Here is a 27,105-nt window from a genome sequence, read left to right on the forward strand (position 1 = left end):
TGAGTGAATCGTCAAAGAAAAATGGGCATGGATTACTCAGAAGACTTGTTGAAAATGACAACATACACAGTTGACTATTAAGATCGAGGAGGCGGGGTAATTTTGATCCTGGAAGGTTTTGGTTGTAACGATACTTTTTTAGTTCAGTAACACAAAGTACTGACAGCCTGGACAGCAACTTTGTGTGTTGGAGTGTGTATTTGAACTAGAGTCATTTTTTAACACATTTTTTTCATTTGAGATGAAATCTAGAAATTTCAACAAGACAAACATTTAGCTGTTACCACAATGCCACATGCTTCTAAAAGCTACATTTCGGGCCAGTCTGATCAGAGCGGAGAAAATCTTTGAAAACAAATTTTAGATAACTGCCTGTCCTCTATTAAGTTGCTGCCCTTGTTTTTTGTAGGTGTGTGTGTGTCCAAAGTGCCTTTCACACCTACAGGAATTGTACACAACCATCAAACAACAAGCTTTAAAAACCCTGAACACCCCCTAAACCCTACTTAAAGCTGCTTGTAAACCTCACAAGTCCTGTCTCTTAAAACTCTCATTCACATTACTGGTCCTCCTTTCTCTTCTCATCACTACTGCATGCTGCCCCTATTCCTCAGTCTTTAATTTCACACTCTCTTAAGCTTTCTGTCTTATTATCCTTGTTAGTTATCTTCTCATCAAACCTTTCTCTACCCCTATTTCTCACATTTGTTCCTTCTCTCTGTTTCCGTGACCCTGAAAGTTGGGCTTAATGAGTCCTCTATTATTGTGCATGCGTGTGTTCACGTGCATTTAAGATTACATTGGTTTCATAGGGTGTTGTGAAGTGGAAGCTAATGATAGGGTAATTAGTACACAGTACAAGTAGTAGTCTTTAAGTCTAGTAGTTGTACTTAGATTGTTCATATGTTATTAAGAATAAAAATAATCTTATCCAGAGTAATGTGAACTTGATCCTGATATTGCAAGATACGTTTTGGAGATTTGTTAGCAGTCATTTTATTAAGAAAGTTTCATTTTTCCAGTATAGGCTTAGATTATATAATGAAAACAACATAATCTCTTCAGTCTTCAGTAGTCATGCAATGTGTACACGTACCATCAGTGCTTAATTTGTTGTTATTATTTAGATCTTTGATTCTGGCAGGGCCATGAAGGTCCTGCAGGTAATTTCACCTGCAGAAATTCAGTTTGAAAGAAATTTAAAAGTGAATTAAAATTGATAATAGTGGTTGCTTTGATTGTGAGTTCTCTTTACTTTGACTTAAATTTACTGCTCTTGTATTGAAATTTGTGTTCCAGTGACAGGTGACTTAACACATATAGCATTAGCAATTAATAGCCAATAGCCTTTTTAATACAATTTTTAAGGAAATACTTAGGAAAAACTTTCTCTTATGTGTTGCTTACAGTGAAGATGTAAGACTGGGTGGCCAACATGGTATTTTCTAGTTTTTAAGTGGGTACTCTCGACTTTGTGAATGGCTGATTTGGATAATATGAAATATAAGATGAACCAGAGCAACAAAAATAGGGTGGTTTTTAAAATACTTGTCAGATCTTTTATTTGAATAAGATAAAAATGTAAAAAAAAAAAGCTTGAATTCCCAGATCTACCTTGCCTCTGAAAGCAGGACGAATTTTCTGCCTTGTGAAAGCATCAAGCCAGTCACCTGGAAATATACAGGGTCAAACATATATAGTTAAAGAGTGAACTCCTCCTTACCCGACTCTGACAACTCTGACAACTCTGACCTCAATCTGATTTGAAACCAGGATTGACTTTAATATTTTTGGGAGGGTTTTTTTGCCATCAGACTCTTTTTGTCTTATTTAATTATGTGAACTGGATTTGGCAGAATCCATTGTGCTGTTATCATCAGTAGACTCTATTTAGTTGCTTCCCAACCCAGAGAGGCGTTTTCTTAAGTAGTGGGTTATACTTTTTTCACACCGTTAAACTATTTTTAAGTTCCTTTTTTTCCTTTTTGAGAGAATAATTATAGTGCAGTTAGAGTTTGAGTGACACAGTTGGAAAGGATATCTATGTGTTTTAAACGTAAAAAGTAAAATGATCTACTTTAAAAAAATGTTCACATCATAAACTTGGTATTTTAGATTTCAGTAACCAAGCTACACTAAAAGGTGAAATATGAAACCAGATTTTTACTTCTGTTGGAGAAAACAGAAAGAAGATGAGGTCAGTAAGATTTTCTTCCTCTTGTCTTCCACCTGACCTGTCTGATGGGAGTTGACAGAAGATCACAGCTTACAACTACAAAAAGAAGGAAAGCTGAGAGGAGGGTGCTGCTAGGCTACAGAGGTAGAAAGTAGCTGTTGGAAGAAAGGTTTTCTCAGAAGGAGGAAACTGTTCAATCCCTTCTGGGCCAGCAGATTACAGAAAATTGGAATCCAGGTGGAAGCATGGGTAGGGGTGCTGAACATGAGGCGACAAACCAGCTACCACTGTATATCTGCCCTGTCTATTCTGACTGTGTAAAGACAGAAGGGTAGACAAAGATAAAAAGGTATGGTGGCGTCTTAGTGCCCAGCTCGGTTTGAATAGGGAGGATTTTATTTTCTGTCTGGGTAGAATTTTTGATGGAGAAACACAGACTTTAAAAGTTTTTATCATCTGAAGTAACTCTGTTCCTCAGAGTCTTGTAGCTGGAGGCAATTTGAGCAATGAGAGGACACAGAGTTTCCCCTTCTTTGGCACAAATTATCAAATAAATTTGTTTTTCAAAGTTTAAATTATGTGTGAGCGTGTGCAGGTTTTAAGGTTTAATGCCAATGAAGACGTCCCTAAACAAGAGAGAGGCTAAAGAAGCAATTTTCAGTTTTGTCACAGAAGTGCAGTACGGCTAAGGTATTAATGTGTTTCAAGAAATCTACAGCAAGTGTGAAGCTATGGTAGGTTTTAATGGCAGTCATTTAAATCCAATAAACCGTACAATGATAGGTAATTAGTTTATATGAACAATTCAGGCTGTAGAGCCTTTCTAAGGACCCACAGATTTTTGAATATGTAAAGTTCTGTAAAGTTCAACACACACTTTTCTTTATAGTTGTTATTAACAGTGACAGGTGAACATCCAGTGAATGGGATGCTGTTCACAATGTGCATACTTACCAAGCTATATTTGAAAGCACATTGTAGTTATGTATGAGGAATGAGGACATCTGGAAAGAGGTTGAACCATATTTCCTTCATGTTAAAAAAAAAAAAAATCCAGCTAAACGGTCACATATCTGATCAGGATCTTCTTCCTGGAGAGAATCCAGACTGGGAGGAGATCCTGGTTAAGGTCCAGAATGTTCTGTATGGATAATGCATTCCATCTGGCCTGGGATACCTCAGAACTGATCCAATGAAAGGAAAGAAGACGGTGTCTTGGCTACTTTGCTTACACTAAATTTTACTTATATCATTAAAGACACTAAAGAATTGGAGGAGCTTCTTTTTGTTTTACCTTTGTTCACTTTATTTGCTTATTCAAACCCACAATTTTTGATTCCTTGCATTGTTTATAATAAAAAAGCTGAAATGTGACACAGAGCTTAGCAGTACTGTTTGGAGGTCAAACGCAATCCTCACGTTTGCATCTGACCTCCACTGCATCTTGTTAGCATAGCTTCACCTGCCACTCACTCTCCCCTCAACCCCGCATATATTCCCAATGTATAATACATACGATATGATCCGGCTCGAGCACAAGCTAACTTCATTACACATGACTAAATGAAGACCATATGACATCCCGCTCGCGGTATACATGTCTGTGGTGTTTGTAAGGGTTAAGGAAGTTCACTGGGAAATCTAAACCATTTAAAAACATTACAGGCATATTATGTCTGGCTACTCAATACCTGTGACTTTTCCGTGCCTTTTATTCAGTCTGAGGTCAAGACCTCAGAACCGGTCACCATCTGTTGCATCCTATACATACACATATATTATATATTCATACCGATATATGTATATCTATACTTGTGTTTATGGGTAAGGAAATACAGTGCTGTCTGAATTTTGTTAATAACCATCATCACACTTTTAATGATTTTTTTAAAACATACACACTGTTAAAAAAAACATCCTAGAAAAACAGTAATATTATGGCAGCTGGGGCGCCAAAATAATACCAGAAAATACCAGAAAATAACTTTCTCATAAAAATACGGTTATTTTCAGTAATGACAATACAGTTTGTTGCCTTAATTTTACATGGGATTTTGCCTTTTTCAAGTGCTTTTAACCCTTTAAGACCTACCATAGAACCAAGTCCGCCAGAGCTTATATTATATTTTTACATGTTGTAGTGCCAATTTTGGGAGCGTTTCAAGTTGCTATACATCAATACAACCATTATAGCCCAAATTTTAATAATATGTATGCATTAAGTGCAAAAAAGTGCAATAAACTACAAAAAAAATTGAAAATCGTTTTTGTTTTTTTAACATATATTTCTAGTTAGAGAAATTTAAGAGGCTTATCCCTCAAAACTGTAAATACAAAAAAGTTGCACAAAATAGTTTCCCGCCACAGGAAATTTATTTTGAGTGTCTTCATAGTTTTATTTTTGAAATACACCAATTTTTATATACTGCAGGAAAAACGAAAATAAATATTATACTGCAAATTTGCAAAAAAGCAGCATGTGCATCAAAATAAACTATTTCCAGCAGTGCAATTTGAGTTCTAAGCATCCCAGAAACGACACAGAAAGTCATGAAGTCAAAGATAACTTTTAAAAACAGCATAGGCTCTGAGGCCCTGATAGTAAAAAAAACTACATTTCCGCGAAAATGACGTCACTTCCGGTTTCGGGCAGGTAATGGCGGACATGCGAAAGTTCGCGCTGACGTCTATTCCAACATAGGAAGTGTTATGAACAGCTGATCGGATCGGCAAAACGTGTTTCTGGAATATTATGTTTTTGTTGCTGCAAGCGCTTTTTATGCAGTTTTTGCAAAGCTATATGCGGAAGGAAACCGTGACCTAGGACAAGCTGATGGCATAAGATGTAAGTACAACTCCTCCGGTTTCATATGCAAAAAAAAATTATTGCTCTAGCTTATGTGGTTGCAGAGCTACCGGGATTTAAAAATAGTTACGCAAAACGGAGCGTGCCCGCTCCGACCGGTTTTAAAGGGTTAAACAATAAATTAGGAACATGTTAATGTGATTAAACAATGAAATTACCTATAAACAAGGTCAATGAATGTGGCAATATGAATAATAATACTTAAATGTACAGAAATATACAGTTAACAGTTGGTTTAAACAATAATGGATTGCATGCCCTGGGACAGACTGACAGAGGCGAGGCTGCCATATCGCACCATCGGCCCCTCTGGCCATCACCAGTAGGCGAAGAGTCTTGACCAAGGGCGCAACGACCGAGACTGTCCGAGCCGGGGCTCGAACTGGCAACCTTCTGATTACAAAGTGAACTGCTAACTCTTGAGCCACGATCGCCCTAAAAAGCAATAATAATTATTATTATTTGATGTAAAAGAAGTTTATGAGAATCATTTTATGTATTTTTCCATAGCATTACATTTGAATTTAAGAGTTCAATCTTTCAAATAATGGACAAATATTTATGAAATCATGATACATTTGTGAATGTATTTTAACAATCTAAATATGCATATGTACAGACAGATACATGTAAAAAACAAGAAAATTATGTTTTATTACATTACAGTGATTTTACGTTAATTTACATTCGAAATGTGAAATCAGTCTATTTATGTAAATGTAATGATATTCTAGAAGAACAGAACAAAACTGTAAAATGCACAGTAAAATACTTTTATATTAGGATTTTTTTTTACAGTGTATCTTTGCATTGTTGGCAGATCCAAATACTAATTCATTCTGGATCATTATTATAATTTGATTTTTTTTGTTGTTGTCAAACCATTTACTACTCTCCCGTGGTTTTATTTCTGCTTGTCTAAATCAAGATTAGCGTTCTCTTCTAATGTCTTCATGCTCTATTCAGTCAAACAAAAAACAATATGAAAGTAAATCGTATGCATGTCAACTGTAAAATTGACCTTCGTTGATTCATCTACTCTTCCTTCGTTTTTTCGTTTGATTCGAAATCCACCAAGTTTTCCTTAGTATTCATGAGATTTAAGAAAAAAAACAGTGATGAAAACACATAAATAGACATTCTTGTATTTCAGTGTGTGCATGTGTGACTGGGAGTTAATAATCACTGATGTCAGAGATGTCAAGCTAGTGCTGACAGGAGTTGAGAATGTCAGAAAAGCTCCAGATGCTCCATCAACACACACACTCACACACGCATACTGATTGTCACATATAGCAGCTGTGCTAGCTGGACTTAAACACAACCTTTAAGTGTCATGTAAGACCCACCTAGTCAATCACGATCCCTCTCACTCTCGCCCTCCCTGAGTCCATCTGTCTGTCTCTTTCCCAGTAGATGTGCCGGCTCACCCCTGGTCAGTACACAGGCCGGCCAGTGGATCCGTTTAATCTCTATTAACTGTCAAACAGACACGCACACACAGACAGACACACAAACATAGTGGTGCTGTCCTCTCCTGTCCCAGTATGCCAGTGAGTCATTTTCAACCCAATTAGCATACAGAGGATTTCAATTTCTCTGTTTCTCTCCCTTCCCCTCTAACACACACACATGCATACATGCGATGTGCCCCCCTTCACCCTAGCCTTGATGTGCCAATGAATCAACCCAGTTTCCATTGAGAGCACCCCACGAACACACACACACACACACACACACACACACACACACACACACATGTAACTAATTAAACACCTGGTGCTTCTTGGCCTGGCTAATCGGAGATTAATTGTTTCCTTGTTGCAAAGGACCAGTGTGTGTGTGTATGTGTGTGTGTGCGCTATTTCAGTTTAAACTCTATGAAGACATATAACAAAGTATAGATGCATAACTGAGTGAGTATTTACTCAGTATGAAGCTCGTAGCCAAAAGCCAAAAGCCCAATACATTTTCAACCCAATAAATTACACCGTTTTAGCCTCCTCTGGAGCTAAGTCGTTCTTAAATACAGTTAAGGTGCAGTCAATCACACTTTAACGAAAACATCGATACTAACCAATGCATTTCTCTTATTAAAATATATCACCTTAATTTGTTTACATAAACATTTGCTTAAAAAACCCATACCAAAGCACAAACGGTTTATTGGGTTAAATGATGGCTAAAAGATCAGCAAAATGGTCTAAAACACACAAGTATCATGATATAAGAATTAAAAACAAAAACAATAACTGGGATGATGTAATAAAAAAGAATATATGCAAAGAGGAGGAAATGGAAAAAAGTAAAGGAAATAAATGTTAAGTTAAATATGAGTGCTAAAAACTGCACACACACACACATTCCCCACATACACCACATCAAGGTTAATGCATTCCTAACAGAACATAATTTGTTCCATGTACGACAGGTAACAGACTTTAATGCTTTAATAAAGCAGTGCTGAACACTGAGTCTTTCACTTTAGCTGCTGCTGTGACTGAATAATCATTTTTATGGGTGAAACTTAATCTACCTATAAATTGCTTTGTTACAGCCCTCAGTGCATTTACAGTGAAAGACTCTCATAACCCATGGAGTGCAGCTCTAAAGGTGCTTCTGTCTGGATGTCTCCTGCTAGATTTACATAAATTTTAGTCCTTAACCTTAACCATTTAACTGATGTCAGCCTAATGAATGATTTCAAAGGTATACACACATATTTTACCATTAAATCTGTTTCTGTCAAAAGTCAAAAAATAAATAAAAAATACCAAAGCCTTAGATGACCTCTTTAAATTGGTACTTTTGTCCATTTTGAGACTGAAATGACAGTAATCCAGAACAGAGGAAAGTGGACAGTTTTTTCTTTTAAAAAACAGAGTAAAAACAGTGTTTTTCACATCACATTATGTGTCTGTGGGCTTTGACACTTTGTTGATTTCCTATAAAGAGTCATCAAGGAAGATTTGGCACAAATAATCAAACTTACTGCTACAGTATTTATGCCAGAACTCTGCACTGACCTTTAATGTCTGTTGGATTTGCCTTATGTCTACTTATTATTGTATATGTCTTTTTGTCATACATCACTAGACTTGTTTGTATACAGTGATTTTAAAAGTTAGAGCTAGTTTTGAGCAACCCAGTTTTTCTCTTACTTTAATATTACACTGGAGCTCTCCATGGACAAGATTTAATAAGGACACACTGATTTGTTGTTGTTTTGTTTATTGTTACCTGCTTTATTAAGTTTTTTTCTTCTTGAATATTACATGAAACCAGAGTGTAATTCAGACAAATTGGGCCAGTTATAGGGTAAGAATCTGGCACGTTTTATCTGGTGAGACACAAATCTGAACATTTAGTTTATTTTTGAAGAAATGAAATCCTGCGCTGGGAGAAAAAGATGTTTATGTTCTGGTGAATTTCTCTTCCAGTTTTGATTTTATCATGTTTGGTTTTATTTCGCTATACTCGTTTACCTTTGCCCTATTTTCAGCTTTGTTATCTGTCATCTGAGGTTAAGTAATCCCCCAGTTTTTGTACTACTCTCTCAGGTCTATTTTTTTTACATTTCGCCTCATATCATCTTTTCTGCATACTGTTTTCTTTATTCCCATTCATCCCACCCTTCTTGATATTTTTCAAAATCATTTCCCATCCCTTCCCAGCTCTCTGAGATCCCCAAGTCTGTTTTCTTTGGACTTTTCTTAGTCCATTTCCAGTCTCGCCTTTCCTTTTTTCATCAATCTGCAGCATTTTCTTTGGACAGTATCCATGTTGGATAACATTTTCTCTTTTTCCCCCTTCATGTCAATCTGCTTCACTCTAAGGCTCTCCCCTTTTTACATTTTTTAATGCTATTTTATTTTATTTATTTACTTATTTATTTTTCTATCACATATCTTTGTGTCTGGCTCCTGACTTTGCTACTTTATATTCCTAATCCCTTCTTGACCCCTTTCTGGCTTCTCTTTGTCAGCGCTCATCTTTCCTTTGTTAACTCTTTCGTGTCTCCTTACTATTATAAAAAGAAAAAACCCTCTCTTTCCTGATTATGAAACAGAATGGTCTCCTTTGTTGTTACCATCATAAAAATTGAACAAATAAAGTAGTTATCTAGCACAAATGTCCAAAAGGTTCAAAGGTCACCGCTGTTAACATTCAGTCAGGATTAAGGTAACACATAAGCTTTGAATTCAGCTCCAACAAGCTGGTCCACATGGTTAAATAACCACAGAAGATTTGGGTTCAATGTTTAGTATAAAGTCTGTAAATGCTGCCAGTGATATGTGTCCATGGATATGGTGAACAACTGTTTCTGCAGTTGCTCATGAAAAAAAGAATGAAATTGAAAGATTAGGGCTAGCTGTAGGAAAATACACTTGGGGATACAAGTGACTAAAACCAAGCTCAAATGCATGAAATACATTTAATGAGACAAGAAGATTGTTTTCCCAAGACTGTTGACTAAAAATGCTTATTCTTCTGTGTGATGCATCAACAATCCCCCAATAACCACTCCAGTAAGCCCCATGAAAACCTGGGCTTTGTTGTGAATAATCTCTAGCAAATGGAGCAGCTGCCCCATTTAAAGTATACAAGCTTGGCAAAGAGGTCTCTTTACAACATCCAAAGCATGGAGTTTGTGTATGGAGCAGGTAAGAAAGGAGATACATTTAAAGTACAAGTAATGGAAGTCTCAAAGTTTTCTTCCACACTTGAAAGGCATGAGCCACTGTTCTCTTTTGGAAAAGTGCCCACTGAAAAAACTCGTTCACTGGTAGCGTTACAGTGGCAACCAACCAAATGTAACAGCAAGCATTAAACCATGTAGATAAGGAGATTTTAAGTAAGTAAGTAGATGAATGAATGAATAAATGAACACAATGTGGAAGTTCCAATGTCCGCAGAGTGCCACTTGCTTTAGATTCAAAATAAGGGACACAAGTGTAGAAATAGTCTAAAGTAAGGTGTTTTGCTTAAAGTCAGCTGTTAGGAACATACTGACATTGCCTTATCCCTGTTCACAGTCTTCACTACAAACTATTTTGCATCAAAATCTTTGAGATGGATGCATTTAATAAATTACATAACATTCTTTCTTTCTCTAAATATTGAAATTCTACTGTGAGCATATGTTGGAGTCTGGGCAATTGAGGGAAAGAGTCTAATCTGCTGCTAGTTTCTAAACAACAGAAGATATTATAGGGTGGTTACAATGAGTGCATTACTTAACATCAAAACAAAACATCTCTGTAGCCATCTGGCAGCATCTCAACTTGCTGCAGCAATACGTGCCAGAGCAATCATCCAGTAACTCAATAATCTACTCCTTTAGTGATGGACCATGTACTCACAACAGTGAGAAGGGTAATTTCCCCACGTTGTTCAGTGAGTTGAGTAATAGAAGCTTTCAGGTACATGGAATTTCTTAAGGCCAGTTGTGGTGGAGCAGCACCTGATTGCATAGGTTGGTCATTACAAAGATGGACTGATTAGTTGGTGGGTCAGTACCATGGCCTACCACATGAATGGACTCTTTATCAAGCCCACCTGAAAAATAACGCTGCACTGAAGCAGCTTTTTTGACAATACACATAGACAGAGCTGGCAAACTTCCCAGCCACTATGCAATCTGTTCTGTAGTAACGAGGATTCATCAGGTGGGAGCAGTGGGGAGGAGCAAAGTCATCAGGAAAGATGTTAGATGTCTAATTGCCACCTTGCTACCCAGCCCTCTGAGGAACATGGTAAGTACACATTCACAGTATGCAGAACTTTACTATGTTTTCTCTCAGGAACCCAGGGACCTCTCAACCTATGTAGCTGATATTGGTAAAGATACAAAGGTATTTTGAGAGACAGTGAATGCAATGGCAACTCACTGAAACTGTCATGAATTTGACAGAATACTACTTCAGAGTTTTTGACAGAATAAGGTTTTAGTTACTAATGTTATTCCAGTCTTTGCCTTTGTGTCAATTTCTGCCCCTGACATAATTTTCCAGGTTAATAGTAGGGCTCCTCACAATGTGCTGCTGGCATGCAGGTCCAAATGAGCTCATACTTAAAAAAAAAAAAGGCTCACAGAAAACTGACAAAGGAAGGCAACGTCAAATGCCCTTTGAATGAACCACATCATTATTCTCCCCTTTTACTTTCACCCCTCCCAATTCTTCATAAGTCCACTGTGTTTTTGTTGGACTCTCCTTGCCATAATTTCTTCCTTTGCCGTTCTCCTACTTCTGTTTTTCCATCCCTGCTTAGATCTCTCTGTCGTGTTGTTTTCACTGGACTGCTTCGTGATGGGACAACATTCTGACAGGAAAAAAAAAGAAAAACACAGCTGACTTCCATTAAGGAAAACTGGAAACCAAGACAATCCCTTATTGTCAGGTAGAATTTCAGGCCTTCGTCTGAAGGAGAGGTTCAACTTACAGCATGCTGACTGACCCCGCCAGAAAGCCACCATGAGGAAAACACTTGAGCAGTGCGTCAAGACTCTTACAGATTTATTTTTTAACACTAAATCTCTATATTTTAAATAAAACTCAGATATTTCTAACACGTTTCTGAAAAAAATAGCGAACATTTTTTAAACTATAATAATTCTTCCATGGCAAAATAATTCTAAAAAGTATTTTGACAGTAAGTACGATTTATATAAGGTGAATCCCACAATGTTCAGAGCCACACATTTAGATGGGAATTAAATCCCATTGTTTAGTTTACTACAGATATCAGTCACTTTTTAAAAGTAATGTTGTTTGGCAACTGCCTGAAAATTAACCTTTGGCACAGCTGTTCTGAAAATACTTGGCAACATGAGTGATTAAAGATAGTAATTATCACAGGCAGTCAAATTTTGACACTGATATAATGTGATAAGTAGCTTGGAAAAGTCAGAAAGAAACAAAACATCGTCTTAAACCAAACTTTTTTCTCCTTTTACAAAACTCTAACTCTGTATGACAATCCATATCCATAGAATAAAATATATGTGGATTTTTCTCTGAAGTGGATAGAGTTTTCTCCCCCAGTTTAGGCTTTTAACTTAAAACACAATGTTTTTGTTTTATTCAACATTTTAGATAAAACAACACTATTTTTTATTTCTAATAACCACAAATGACAAAGAGCCAAAAATGCTATACAGACATTTGTGCACTTTTCCAAAACTTACATGGTCCTTAGGGTGCTCCATTTTTCTAAAGACATAATTGTTAGATTAATTGTGTTTCTATATAGGTGTTAATATATTTGAGTGTTTGATTGTCTGTCTCTCTGTGTTAGCCTTGTGATGGGTTGGTGATGAGTCTAGGGTGTCCAACTCCAAGCCTCAGGGGCCGGTGTCCTGCATGTTTTAGATGTGTCCTCGATCCAACACAGCTGATTTAAATGGCTAAATCACCTCCTCAACATGTCTTGAAGTTCTCCGGAGGCCTGGTAATGAACTAATCATTTGATTCAGGTGTGTTGACCCAGGGTGAGATCTAAAGCCTGCAGGACACCGGCCCTTGAGGCCTGGAGTTGGACACCCCTCGTCCAGGGTGTACCCCACCATCCCCTTTAAAGCCCCTTTTCCATTAGTAATTACTCGGATTGACTTGCCACAGATTGCCACGACTTGACTTGGATCGACTAGTTTTCCATTACAAGCCAGTACTACTACTTGTGTGCATGCTTGTCATCATAGTGACACATCTGCGCGTCCTGCGACATAATTAACGTGCGACACGAACGTTACAACAAAGGCAGATGTCGAGGCGATGATATAGCTGCTGCTTGGTCTGTGGCTTTTTGTCAGACTCTGAGAAAAAGGCGTTGTCTTTTGTAGCCATTTCCCTCGTTGACGAGTTTCAAAAGTGGCGGTTTTGAGTTTCGTGAATGAAATGCTCTTATGACTCATCGAGTGGCGCTACTGACCAGCCAATTGGTGGCATGCAACCTGTCAACGTCACATTTTAGTACCTGCTCGGATTGCTTGGATCCCCGGGCGAGCAGGTACTAAAAAGGTAACCAGGAAATCCTGAACCATGGCGAACCATGCCGAGTCAATGCGAGTAGGTAATAATGGATAAGGGGCTTCAGTAAGCTGGGGTAACCTCCAGCTCTACCTGCAACCCTACCAATACATACAATACAATATTACGTGGCGTAGATCTCTGAAAAGTTATCCACGTGGAATAAAAGGTGGTTGCTTGTTAGTATACATTGTAAGTCATGTTCAGAATTTCAGTGATTAAACCAAAAATACTTGGTACCAATGCTGAGGTTCAAGGATGTTTCATTTGTAGAAAAATAATAAAAGATTCAAGTTTGTAAGGAAAACTATCCAAAATCTCTTAAATTCCTTCTGATTCAAGGTTCTTATGGGAACCTTTCAGCTATGGGCAGGTTGAATAAGATGGAACAGATTCCCTACGCTGAGTGACCGTAGCCGTCAAGTTCTCACTTTCTCTCTGCTGCTGCTGTGTGTTACTTGTGCGTGTGTTGAAGCAAGGGTTTCACTTTACCACAGGGTTCAGGAAGTCGAGAAAGCAGGGGGAGACTGTCTGAGACTGTCAAGCCTGGCTTATAAAAAGACCCCAAGAGGGATGGAGGGAGTGATTGAGAAAGGGAGGGAAAGAGAAAAAGAGGAAGGGAGGACAGAGGGAAGGGGAGAAGGAGGTGAAGGGAGCAAGAGGAGGAGGACAATAAGGCTTTTGATGAGGCCTTTCTGGGGAGCATATGTGGGTCACGCCATGAATAAACAGACTTTCACTACCCTGAATTGATGATTTACACACACATCCAGACACACACACAGAGCCACATTGTGTTGTTTATGTTCCCTTTCTTGCCATTTACACACTGGTTTACACATATCACTCTTATACAGGCAGAGGCACACACACACACACACACAAATGCACACAGACGCACACACATAGCCACGTTGTCTTGTATTCATTGTTTATGCCTCTCCATTTCACTCATTTATGGATGTGGCCCCATTGCGCCCTCTCTTTAAATCGGTTGGGTTACTCATACACATAAAATTTGGCCATGTGTCTCTCTTTTACTAACACACCATCGTTCCTACACACATGCTCATTGTGTTGCCCTCTGGCTCGCTTTCATATTCCCTGGCAGAGCTACATAGGAGCTGCAATATTTTAAGCAGATCCTGAGATTCAGATGTGTTTTAATGAGATGGGAAGATGCTTAGCAGAAGGGCACAGCTCTTATGTTATAGCCAACAGGGAGACAACACTTCAATCTTGTTACAATACTGAAGAATCCTTGAGCAAAATACTCTATTCTCACCAGGTCTGCTACTGCTTCCCCGAATGGCTAACCTGCACCAGGCGTGCAGGCAGAAGCATTTGAGCTGCTTTTTTTTTGTTCTTGAAACCTCAATCTAAATGCTAAAATTCATTCCATATCATAATGACTCACAGACCATAGTGTAATTGTCAAGAGATCAGTCATTTTACAGTCAGATTATTAGAAGATAAATATTGTAAGGGGTCCTGAGGCAATTACCATTTCTATTCAGTGGCGGTTACTCTCCATCATTCCATCATTCACAATCATGTTTGCTCTACTGGGGTCATATTGCTTATGGCTTTCATTATATTTGCAGGTTGTTTTTCTCTTGTTCTTCGCATTGTTAACTCATAATGTTGTGGGTCAAATTCAGTTGTGTTTGCCATCTCGCTTTTTTAGCCTGTTCTCCACTACTTGAAATTAAACAAATGTATTCAGGCCCATTGATCATCACATTACACTGTTCACTACAGAGAAGAACTTACAGAGTCTAATAGTTATTTTCACAGTGTGAGCAAAACACTCAACAAGTCAGTGAAGTTTTATTCTTTCCAATGAATCTGAGCTACCAGGGAAACCTTCTCAGTGTCTAGATGCTGAACAAGCCAAGGTTAATGCCAGCCAAGAAGAACTGGCAACTGCTGAAATTTTTACAGCCATCTTTTCTCATTTTTTTTTTCCCTGAGAGATTTAGCAGTATGAACAGCTCTTGCTGCACAAAGGAGAAGAGTTTTCTCGTCATTCACAGCTTTGTAGTTCTTTGTGGAACTTTTATTATAAAGACAAAAATTAGTTGAAGCTAAAAAAAAAACTGACACTTTAAATCCTGTCTTGAAATCGTTGAAATGATATCCTTTAAATAGTAATGTTTTTAATTTATAGCAGTTTTCAGTCATGCGTAGAACACAGGTGAGATGCATGTTTGTCCTGGAAAAAGACGTTAAGAAACCAGCAAAATCTCAGTAAATACTATTTCGCAATTTGACAAGTGAGTAAGCTACCCTACAGCCAGCCTGGAATAGCACATGAAATGATTGTGCTGTGTACTGTTATAGCTACCTGAAGGGTAACCCTTTCCAAAACACGTGATTAAAGGGAATTTGTCTTTTCTAGTCATAAAATACCAAAAGATACTGTTTATTTATTTTAATCCTTCTTTATCAAAGTCTCTAGGCCTTGCCTCCATTTTTTTACTGACCTCTATAATTTCCAATAACACCATTCAGAGCTCCATTTCTAGTTCAGTTTATTTTAGAAATGTAATAAATCTGGAGTCATGTGAAAGCGGCTTATTTGAGTTATTTGAGGACTGCTCTTTTAACCGGCCCGTTTGTTGGTCTTTTGTAGTTAAATCCTCGCATCAAATCCAAGACAAGCTTCAGGAGGACAGAGAAGTGTTTCTACGAAGTACTTACTGAATGTCTGACAACATTTTAAAGACATCACAGAGCTGATGTTTTTGTTAAATTTGTGCTTCTTTGGGTTTTTTTAATCTTTCTGTCAGTCCCGCTCTTTCTCACACTCTCTCATGCACAAAAGTCAGTGTAAATATTGATCAGTTCTATTAATCTCTATGAAACAATTTAAGTTATTTTCATGTATTATTATTCAGAGGGTATTGAGGATTTTGGAATGGTTGACTACCTGAAATATAACGCATATTATACCCACCTCTTTACTCATTTAGAGGCTATAAAGTGTATATGTGAGTTCGTTATTTGAGTTCTGCGGCTTTCAAACCAGAGCAATTCCAAATATATTTTTTTGCACTCTTTTTTAATTATTGTTTTGGGGAATTGAAATTAAACTGAATTTCAGGAACTGAAAAGAAGTAAAGAGATAATTAGACATAAAAGTTGAAGCACATACTAGTTTTTGTAGTGCTGAGTCTTACCTTAGAATTGCTTCTTTTTTCCCAGAAAGAACAGGTGACAACATGAAGAAGAAATCTTCAAACAAGGAAAAATTACATTTTGTCAGGTATGTGCTTTGAGTACATGATGGTTTTCAAACCAGCATGTGTGCAACGCCTGGTTTTGTTAAAGACAGGACGTGGAATCAAGAAGAAACCCAGAGATGAAAAATGTGCCGTACTTAATTAACGTAATTTTTTAGCTCTTGACTCATCCTCCTGTGTGCTGGGGATCCCTGAGAGTCCAGATGAACTCTGTGTTACACTTTACTTCCTTCCACCCGTGTCAGTTTAGCTGGTCCCCATCACTGATTGCCAATCCCAGTGGCCCAACTGGACATATGATACCTAAAAAGGCTGACTCTGTGGTGACGCCAAGTCTTTGATCTGACAGCCAAGGCAGCTTTGATACGTGCTTATCAGTGAAAACAAGGTTCTTCACTCCTCTCCTGTCTACTCTTCCTCTTCATTTTCTGTTTCATTCCGTTCTGGCACCTTCTCCCCTTGCTTTCTTGTCTTCTCAGTTCTGTGCTTCTCCTCTTCCTTCTTTTCTTACCCTTCCTGTGCCCTTTCTTCCGCCATCACCCCATACTTCTCTTCTCTCTTATCTCTGCCTCCTTCCGGGCTCTTTTGAACTCGAGTATTCTTTCTTTCCTTCTACTTTTTATTGCACTTGTAGACCTGCTCACATCCCCAAGGCCTCTACAGTTCAACACTGGTTTGCACATTCTCACACACACACACACACACACACACACACACACACACAGGGATCAAATTTAAGTTGATTATCTACTAAACTAGTAAGTTAAGCTGATGGGCAGAGTTCCTAACTCCATTCCCCACTATGTTACCTAAGTGCATTTCTGTCTGCCCCTCTTTAACTCACTCTTTTATCCAATCTTTCTTTAATTATAAAGTAATCACAGAAAAGATCTAGAAATACTCTGGCCCTTTATTAATCTGTCACTTGTCTGTCTACCCAGCCTCTCTCTCATTGCCCTTATGGAATAATATAATTAAATAAAATTTACATTTTTCTATATATCCACAAAAGCAAATCAAAAACCTTTTTAGGACACATAAAGGTCGGTTCTAATGAGGATTACAGAAACTGGCCAGTCCACCTACACATCACATCGCCTACAATGCAATGTTCTGCAACCTTGGCTGACTGACATTCATATGGATTTTACTTGGACCTGTACCACCCACCTAAGCATTGTTTGTAAAGCTGCTGTTGGTGTTATATTTTCCATGACCTGAATGTAACTTGTGCTGAGAAAGCATTGCAGGGGTGCATGCCTTTTCAGCATCTAATGCAATCACCCTAAAAAGGGCTTAATACATTTTAAACACATCTATTAAAAAGAAAGAAACTAAAGATGAAATCACAATTGAAGTCGGCCATCCACAATCTAGCTGATGATTTAAGAGGAGTAGGTGTTCTTGCACATAAATATGTTTGTGCCTAAGAGTCTTCGGTACCACTTAATTAAATAAAAATATGCAGAGACCACCAACTAGTCCAATTTACTTAGTAAATTATTTAAATGCTGCCTCAGAAGAAAGAATAGTGTTGAGTTGTTCTTTGTTAAAACAGTTTCACAGTCACTCAGTGGTCGTATTTGTAGTTCTGGATTATACCTTTCTGAAGTTTGCTAATGTCTTTGTATATAATAACTGTGCTAAAATGCCACCTTCCTAAACTTTTTGATAATTTAGTTAAATAGAGCTTGGACCCGTCTTACACTTCACCATATCCTTCTGTTTGCTCAAATAATATCAGGGTGCCCACTGACACAGCAGCAGAAAGTCTGCTTTTAAAATAACAATAAGTGTATTGTTGTCCTGTATCAGTAGCTGTAATGACAGGTCTTCATACTAGCTGAAGAATGGATCTGTCACCACTAAAATGTGCCTCATACATCTACTTTACACTTCCACATAGTAGCAGAAAATCAGCCAGTTATTTATGAGTCCTTTGTGTGGTAAACACCCCAAAGACTCTCCAGTGTGTGGCTGGTAAGTTACACATCAGAAGCAGCCGAGTGGGGAAATACTGTGTTATACTGATAGATGTCAGCTCACAGGTACGGTGTACATTTTAGGACATCGTCAGGTCTCAGGAAAAAAGGTGTCAGGTATCAGACTCACATGGTAAATTGTCAGGTCTCAGACTCACATGGTAAATTGTCAGGTCTCAGACTCAAATGGTAAATTGTCAGGTCTCAGACTCACATGGTAAATTGTCAGGTATCAGACTCACATGGAAAATTGTCAGGTCTCAGACTCACATGGTAAATTGTCAGGTATCAGACTCACATGGAAAATTGTCAGGTCTCAGACTCACATGGAAAATTGTCAGGTCTCAGACTCACATGGTAAATTGTCAGGTATCAGACTCACATGGAAAATTGTCAGGTCTCAGACTCACATGGAAATTGTCAGGTATCAGACTCACATGGTAAATTGTCAGGTATCAGACTCACATGGAAAATTGTCAGGTCTCAGACTCACATGGTAAATTGTCAGGTATCAGACTCACATGGAAAATTGTCAGGTCTCAGACTCACATGGAAAATTGTCAGGTCTCAGACTCACATGGAAAATTGTCAGGTCTCAGACTCACATGGTAAATTGTCAGGTCTCAGACTCACATGGAAAATTGTCAGGTCTCAGACTCACATGGTAAATTGTCAGGTCTCAGACTCACATGGTAAATTGTCAGGTCTCAGACTCACATGGAAAATTGTCAGGTCTCAGACTCACATGGTAAATTGTCAGGTCTCAGACTCACATGGTAAATTGTCAGGTCTCAGACTCACATGGAAAATTGTCAGGTCTCAGAAAATCTTCCTGCAGGTGGCGCTGTTGTCATGTCCCATCCAAATTGATTTCCAAATACGTCATCAACGTGTGACAGTGGGAGAGCGCAAGGTCATTGACCTCAGCGGAGTTTTACCGCGGTCCAGGCTCCTAACGACACAAGGTAAGTTTAACTTTTTCTCCCTTTTGTTCATATTTTGACACAGTTGTGTGATATTAAGTTGCGGTAATGTTGTGAAAGTTACCTATCAAACAAGGAAATCTAGTTTTGTACGAAACCAAATCAGCACTATTCTTGTCTGGCCAATTCGTTCTAGCTAGCGACAGTGGTGGTGAAACGTGATTTAAATTTAAACTGTTTAGTAATTGTTTTGTATATGTTTCAGCAAATGGACAAGCTGAAAGCTTACGAGCAGCTGAAAAAAGACCTTGAAAATGGTAATCAAACGCTTTATTAAATGTTTTTGTAATGCTTGCAATTTCCTTTTTTAACTGCCAACAACCCTGACAATATCGTGCTTTAATGGTTTAACATTGTTTGGTATTCCTGTTTACTTCTCTTAATTAATATGCATGTTAAAAGACGTATATAGTTTTTACTTTGTGATATTGTCGGAGTGCCCTAGTTTAAAAAAAACTGACAAAAGATGGATTTCTTCATTGCAATTTAAAAGTTAGATACTCATGTAGGATTTGGCTCCTACAGTCTAGCTATAACTCCTTACTTTCTAAAATTTTATTTGAAGGCGAGATTACCCAAAAAGGCTTTGATAACAACGTAAAAAAGCTCCTGGCAGCAGAAAAATCAGGTAGGTTTTGATACTTTTGAACAACATGTAAAATAATCTCCTTTATATAACATGATATGCTTAGCAGGTTATGATTGACTAACCACTTTATTTATAGATGCAATACATTTTGAAAGCAGATCAGTGTGCAGTAGTCTGTGATTGTAGTAGAATTCTATAAAGCACATGTTTCACATCACTGCCCTATTTATATTGCAGATGACACTCCTTCAACAAGTGGCAATGAATTTCTCAGTAAGAAAACCCCAATTATTTTGCTTTAAGATCAGTTGTAATATAGAACTTTCTGCGGATCAGTTTGATTAACTTTCAACTTCATCCATTACAGGTGCAGCAGAGGCCTTTGGTAAAGCCAAGAAACTACTACAGCCTCAAGTAAAGAAAAGGCAATTTCCATTGAATGATAAACGTTTGGACCATGGCAAATCATTATTGAAGGTTAGTTAAAAAGTGAAGCTATGTGTATGACTATCAGCAATATATTAATAATTAACTGTCTAAAAAGGCATATTTTTTCATAAACTTTGCTTTTTCTCCTTGATGCTAGGTCAGAATGGCTCCCATGGAGTGGAAACCAAGAACTCCGAGAAGGTGTGGACGGTACCAGAAGTTAATAATGGACGAAGCTCCACCTCGAATCATCCTGCAAGGCCATGAAACCTATGATGATTTAATTACCATAGCCAAAGAACGCTTCTGGCCAGAGCGTACTGAGGGGAGTGAGTTCACTCTTTGTCATTCTGACGGGACCAGGTGGAGTAAGGAGGATTTCCACAAAGAATACAGAACTGTTTCTGATATTACACATCTGTGGAAAAGAACACTATACATCGGGCGAAGACAACTGGGTAATAAAGTGATCAATATTGCTATTAACTACTGTCTAGCACTCGATTTTGTATGGTATGAAATAATTTTACTTTTTGTACAGAGGTCGTGTGTTTGGATGATCAAAGTTCCATCTCAGGTGTGTGCCTGCCCAAACCAAATTGAATATTTTTGATTGTGTGATTGAACATGGTACACCAGGGGTGGACACCGAGGGCCGGTGTCCCTACAGGTTTTACATGTGTCCTTGAACCAACACAGCTGATTTAAATGGCTAAATTATCTCCTCAACATGTCCTGATGTTCTCCAGAGGCCTGGTAACGAACTAATCATGTGATTCAGGTGTGTTGACCCAAGGTGAGATCTAAAACCTGCAGGGACACCGGCCCTCGGGGCCTGGAATTGCCCACCCCTGTGGTACACGGACTATGGTGGGCATTCAGATATATTGCAATTAATGTGTTATTTTACAGATGAAGACCCTGTAACTAAAGTGGGTGGTGATGAAAGTTGCAGTTTAGGTGAATGCCTGGACATCTAACTAATCATTAAAATTGACTTCTTATTTTGTTTGCATTACATTTCCAACCTTTACACACTTGTTTACTATGCTTGGTCATTGCACATTGTAATATGCATCTTATTCTGCAGATGAACTTCCTGAAACCCTCATAGGACAAAATGTTGCAGAACAGGTAAAACCATGGCTTCTTTTTGAACAGACCAATTAATTTCTTATCATTGTCATAAATGTGGATATTTTCACAGTGCACCCTGCAAAAAATATATCTTGGCTGAATGTGTTCATAGGATTTCCATCCAGAAACATCCAGCTCAGGTGAATTTGAAACAGGGAGAGTCAGAAAGAAAAGCCAGTCCAAGCAAAGGAAGGAGGAAAATGTAGGGTCATCTCTAGGTCCAGGTGGAGCAGTGAGCCAAGACATGTTACCACATGCAGTTATTGAGGCAAAAGAAGCTATGGAGGGAGCTGAAGAGCTATCTGAAGGTGCTGGAATAGTGAGCTTTTGATAGATTTTGCAGAGTCCTTCAACACAACTCCAAAGTCGCCATCATGTAAGCATTATTTCGCATTTAGGGCTAACATCATATCATCAGACAAAATTGTAAATAAAGGTTTTCATTCTTCACTATTGGTACTCAAGTTCCTGGAGTAAACCTAGATATTACTAATCCAGCAGTTAATAGAAGAATGTTTAGCAGTAGCTGTATGTTAATGTATGTTACTTGTGTTTTTTATCCCCAAGTGTATCTTCCACGTGTTCCATATGTGGAAGAGGCTTTAATTACATACAGCGAGGACAATCTACTGGGAGAAGGGACATTTGGCAAGGTATATAGAGGTTCTTTTCATGGTACTCCAGCAGCTGTTAAAAGGATCGTGTGTGGCCAACAAGGGATGGAGGACAGCGACATTCATCATGAGATAAATGTTTCACTGTAAGAACTTTGACACACTTATTTTGTTTCATTTTCAAAATCGATTGTTCCTCAAGCTGTAATGCCTCTATTTTTTTTTTTATTTTTTATTTTTTTATTAGGAGACTGTCTCACCCCAACATCGTCAGACTAATGGCAGTTGCCCGCACTGAGTCCTGCTTTTTGTTGGCAGCTGAATACATTCATGGCGCAACCCTGCAGCAAGTGCTTCACACAGACAGCTGCTTGGTGAAGGTACCAATACTCATAATTTATATTGAATACATTTTGTGAATAATCTTAATACCATCATATTAAAACAGAACTTCTTATTGCTGGCATTCTTTAAATATGTACTTGAAACCATCTTTGCGTACAACATATAAAAAGACTGATTAATTTTTTTCTCTCATGTTTTCAACCATTTAGAATTACAAAATGATCTTTAATTGCCATATGCCAGAAAAGTATGAACTTAGTAAAATAATAATCTTAACTTTCTAATAATAAGCTTCTTTACTATTTGGTAGAATTGCTTTTTTTACATGGATGAGTTCAGACATTTTAGGTTTTCTTCTACATATTCTTACAATATTTTTCAGGGATTTTGGTCCAGTCCTCCAGACAGGACTGGTGTAACTGAGTCAGATTTGTTGGCCACCTTGCTCACACACACCATTCACCTCTGCTTACAGTTTCACAAGAGGACTGCAATCAGGGATTTTGATGGACACTTCCAAACATTGACTTTGTTGGTCTTAGGTCCCATATATATTGTCTTGATAGCTTGAAGGGGATGATGCCGGTTCATATCACTGGACTTATCCATGGCAGTAGAGTACATCCATGCACAGAGAATCATTCACCAGGATATAAAGCCAGCAAATGTCATGGTAAGTGTTGCAAAAAGCAGTTTCACCACAGTTCGTGTATTCGTCAGGCTTCCAGAAAAAACACCGGGACTCAGAGTAGTCAATTAACAATATTTTATTAATACACACTTATTGATTATAGCTTATAGAAGGGAGATGTACAGAACCCCGGACTTCCTCTGCAGATCTCAACTCCTTTGTCCGTTACATGCAGTTTTGTATAAGTGACCCCCCTTCTAACCCCTCTACGAGGTGCCATAAAACTAATCACCATGTTTACATGTTTGTGTGTGTGCGAGCACGTGAATGCCTACATGTGCGCGCTCCCACGTACCTATGTGAGTGTTCGTGAGTGACTATGTGCGCATACCTGTGTATACACACAGGTATGCGCACATACACTCACTCATGCACGTGAGTGAGTGTGCATGTGGGTGTGGGTGCGTAAAGTAAAGCACTGCAGGTGTGTGTCTCAATGTAGTGACTTCCCGGATGTCATAAAAACCCATCTCCGTTCCAGACCACCGTTATCAAGTCACAAATGTTGAAACCCCCTCCTAAGTATACCCTGAGGAATTCCACTTAACATCAACTCCTCTTTGTCTTAGTTTCACAGCTCAAATGGGGGAGGGCCTCATAAAATCTACTTCTAAGTTCATGACACAATCAGGCCTTTATTACATTGAGGGCAGTGTCAGTGTCTTTACAATAATTCTACATTCTAAGTTAACATATTTCTAAACTCTAAAAAACTAAACATTCCTACATGTCTAAGCTCTAAAATAAGCTAAACATTTCTACATAAGCCATACTGAATTTTCTTTATTGAACTTTATTCTCTTCAGTCTATAAACACTACATTTCAACGAGGAACTGTTCTGGTATATTCATATAAAGGACTTTTTTTAAGTAGGAAGCCTTACATTGTTTCTTTAATATGTTGGTTGTTGCACACCTACAAAATTCCCAAACATGTTGTAATAAGTTTAGGCTTTACAACTGAATTTTTCTATTGTTCTATTAGTCTGTACCACTTCTTAAGTGGAATGGGGATAAAAAAAAAAACAGGACTATAAAACCGTGTTGATCATTATCCAATCTGTTAATTTCAATGTTAGGTATAATAAACAATCTCAGAATAAATCTGCAGTGGTTGGGTGATCTGGTGCTAAAAGCTTTGAGGGTTTTTTTTTTCAATTATGAGCTGTGGTCTTTGGAATGACAGTTTGATAACATTTGTGAGATTTAAGACAACCTGATAAGTTCTCGTGTGTACACCTTATAGGTTCACCACCCTTCTAAGAAGGCAGTCCTGACAGACTGGGCATGGCAAACATAAGAGACACTGTGATGCTTCGTCAAGGGAGTAAGTTCACTGCCCAGGTTATTGGTCCAGCTGGTGGCACATATCTTTACATGGCTCCTGAATGCATACTGATGTTTGAAGAGGCCTCGTTCCAGACAGACATGTGGTCCCTCGGAGCCACATATCTGGAGATCCTGACGGGGTCCGCTCCGTGGACTGTTAAAAAACAAAGAGAACTGGCTGCACTAATGGCCACCAAAACCCCACCACATGCCCTATCACATCTCAGTGACAAACACAGTTTCTTGGTGGTTTGGTGAGCTATGACCCGACTCAAGGCCTTCCGCATCTGATGTTGTTAAGTTTCTCAAGTCAGGCCTTGATCTTACAAGCCGATATGGCTACAAGTGGTAATGTTGCTACAGTCTGCAGTTCAAAAGTCTTTCAATGTTAATTATGTTATACATTAGGGTTAACAAAAGTTGTGTTAAATGAAACACTGAATCATTATGAAAGATGGCACCTTGTCAATTGTTTTCAACATTTTATTGTACATTTTGTTGGTCAGACAGTTTTCAAATTACCTGTTGATTGTAAACAAGGATAAATAAATGTTAACAAACAATGTTGTATGATTTTATTGGTCATTGGAAATGTTACTGGTGCACCTTCTATCCTCTGTCTCTCAGAAAGATGTATATGTCATTTGCCTCTGCAAACGTAGAAGGTGTAGGAACTGCATTTCTGTTCATGGCAGTTGTCAGCTCTTGGACTAGCATGAGGTATGCAGCAAGGCAACCATCAGGTGTGCAGGGAAATTGGCGTTTTCTAAATGTTCTGGCACATGTCTCTGAATTCCTGGTTTGCTACCAGTGAAGGCTCTTCCACCTCACAGATTAATGCTTGGCGTAGTCTAAAGGTCTGGGTCACTATGTGCAGCACATTGCCATATCTGCGAATGAAAGACAATATTGAAAAGATGTTCACTTTGGAATGTTAAAAATAAATGATAATCATAAAGCTGTTCTACAACCTGTATAATAAGCAGTCAGTTTTACAGATGTTATGGCAGAAACTGAAAGATGTAAATATCACTCAAACATTTTGATTAATTTTTAGTTAAAGGTGCCAATATGAAGCCATATTTGTATTGACAGTAGAAATTCAGAAATCTCAGATTGTACCAGAAGTAAGCTTCTTAGGAAGACAAATAAAAGAAAGCACATTATAACAGTTTTACGCTCATTACACTGGATTCCAGTATATTTTAGAAAATCATTTTAAAATTTAGTAATGACTTTCAAAGCTCCGAATCGTGAAGCTCCTGCCTACATTCTGATCTTATAGAACCCCACACTCCCTCTCCCAGCCTGTGATCATCTAATCAATGGCTGTTAGTAGTCCCACCAGAAGACCAGAGGCAATAGATCTGCAGAACGGTGGCTCCCAGGTCATGAAATGCTCTGCCCTAAATCATTATGTTTCCTTGATTGTATTTATTCTGTATGTTCGATTGTGCTGTTATATGTCTGTTTTACATAATTGTGAAGCCACTTTGTGGTTTTATCCTGTGAAGAGTGCTATATTAAAGTAAAAGTAAACTAATGAAAGTTAAAAGAAAAAAACCCACAGATTTCAAATGACATACCAGGAGGTGGTGAGGTAAACAGAAGGTCGGGTTTCCCAAATGGACCTGGTGCATTGCGTGCTTGCGGATGTCAGGGTGTTCCAAACTGTTTGCTCCGTTTTAAGTCTCTTTGAAGCAGTGGCAATGTGAGTACTGCAAGCAGTGCTATGAAAAAGGATAATAAAAAGTTAATATGTCATCTGCTTCTTTGAGGAAGAATATGTAAAGCTAATTTTATCAGTACTCAAAAACAAGGCATTCCTAGACCACATACTTTCATACTGCTGCTTGATCATTTTCATGTCTAAAATATTGACTACATGTGCACAGGATGTCCAGTTCAAGGATCCAGACTCCATCATGGCCTAAGCATGTGGTTTTGAAAAAGACATAAGTTGTGAAGGTGAGCATTTCATCAGTGAAAAGGTACAGATGTACAAAAAAAAAAAAAATTCCAGCATAGTGTTTTCAGATAAACTAATCCATCGTATGTTTAGCGCAATTTTGATGGCTAGTCTTTGTTATTAGGTTTTACAGGTGAAAGATTTGCTTTACCTCAAATGTTGTCAGCCATTTCTTAATCCATGTCCGCTTTAAAATACTGTTAAAACATTCAGCTCTCTAAACAACATAAACATGACATTATCAGTTTTGTTGTCAGGTTGTTACTTTAGAAATAGTCATTTACCAGCTTAAAGACATACCTGGTTGTGCACTGATGTCCCCATTCTGAAGCACCTCCATGCCTGATTCCCAAGATCTCGCATGTGAAATGCCATCTGCATTTGACCACAACAAGGTTCTCCTTTCCTCTGTCCCCCGAATCATTTGAGGACAGCCTAAAGACACAAACTGAAGATAATTAGTGAATGATGAAAAAATAAATTTATAACCAAAATGTAATCTTTTTTTAACCCCCTTTTTTAAGTATATTGCATACCACCCTGTTCTTGAACAGCCTCAAAGAAGTATCTGGCCACAAAGTTTTGTTTGCGGTTGGATGTGCCCACCTTTAGCCATAGAACCTTCCTGGAAAATCTGAAAAGAGAGAAATTGAAAAGCGGCCACTCGTACATATGATTTAATCATGTTTTGGCAATATGTTTGGTTTTTGTTACATTCCA

General features: G+C 38.1%; 1 protein-coding gene and 2 long non-coding RNA genes across 5 annotated transcripts; 2 read left to right on the plus strand and 1 right to left on the minus strand.

Annotated features, from left to right (window-relative positions):
* The first annotated feature begins 19,002 nt into the window (after window positions 1-19,002).
* LOC109204729 (uncharacterized) lies at window positions 19,003-22,374 on the plus strand. 3 transcript variants are annotated; one of them, XM_025897769.1, is made up of 11 exons: window positions 19,004-19,264; window positions 19,488-19,539; window positions 19,848-19,910; window positions 20,109-20,144; window positions 20,239-20,348; window positions 20,458-20,758; window positions 20,842-20,877; window positions 21,213-21,260; window positions 21,391-21,434; window positions 22,005-22,197; window positions 22,299-22,374. In XM_025897769.1, the coding sequence occupies exons 2-10, from the start codon at window positions 19,491-19,493 to the stop codon at window positions 22,041-22,043; spliced, it is 726 nt and encodes a 241-aa protein (XP_025753554.1). In that variant the 5' UTR covers window positions 19,004-19,264; window positions 19,488-19,490; the 3' UTR covers window positions 22,044-22,197; window positions 22,299-22,374. The 3 variants fall into 3 exon arrangements, with proteins under 3 accessions (XP_025753555.1, XP_025753554.1, XP_025753556.1); XM_025897770.1 differs by lacking the exon at window positions 21,213-21,260 and having other exon boundaries at window positions 19,003-19,264; XM_025897771.1 differs by lacking the exons at window positions 20,842-20,877; window positions 21,213-21,260 and having other exon boundaries at window positions 19,005-19,264.
* A 606-nt stretch (window positions 22,375-22,980) lies between these two features.
* LOC112842028 (uncharacterized) lies at window positions 22,981-24,654 on the plus strand. Its single transcript, XR_003213600.1, has 2 exons — window positions 22,981-23,069; window positions 24,334-24,654. It is a non-coding gene; the product is annotated as an uncharacterized LOC112842028 (long non-coding RNA).
* A 1,671-nt stretch (window positions 24,655-26,325) lies between these two features.
* Window positions 26,326-26,779, minus strand: LOC109204841 (uncharacterized). The gene is made up of 3 exons (XR_002064362.2): window positions 26,686-26,779; window positions 26,537-26,602; window positions 26,326-26,346 (listed from the first exon to the last, which is right to left on the minus strand). It is a non-coding gene; the product is annotated as an uncharacterized LOC109204841 (long non-coding RNA).
* Window positions 26,780-27,105: the final 326 nt, after the last annotated feature.

The sequence above is a fragment of the Oreochromis niloticus genome, linkage group LG13 (assembly GCF_001858045.2).
Source record: "Oreochromis niloticus isolate F11D_XX linkage group LG13, O_niloticus_UMD_NMBU, whole genome shotgun sequence".
NCBI lineage: Eukaryota > Metazoa > Chordata > Actinopteri > Cichliformes > Cichlidae > Oreochromis > Oreochromis niloticus.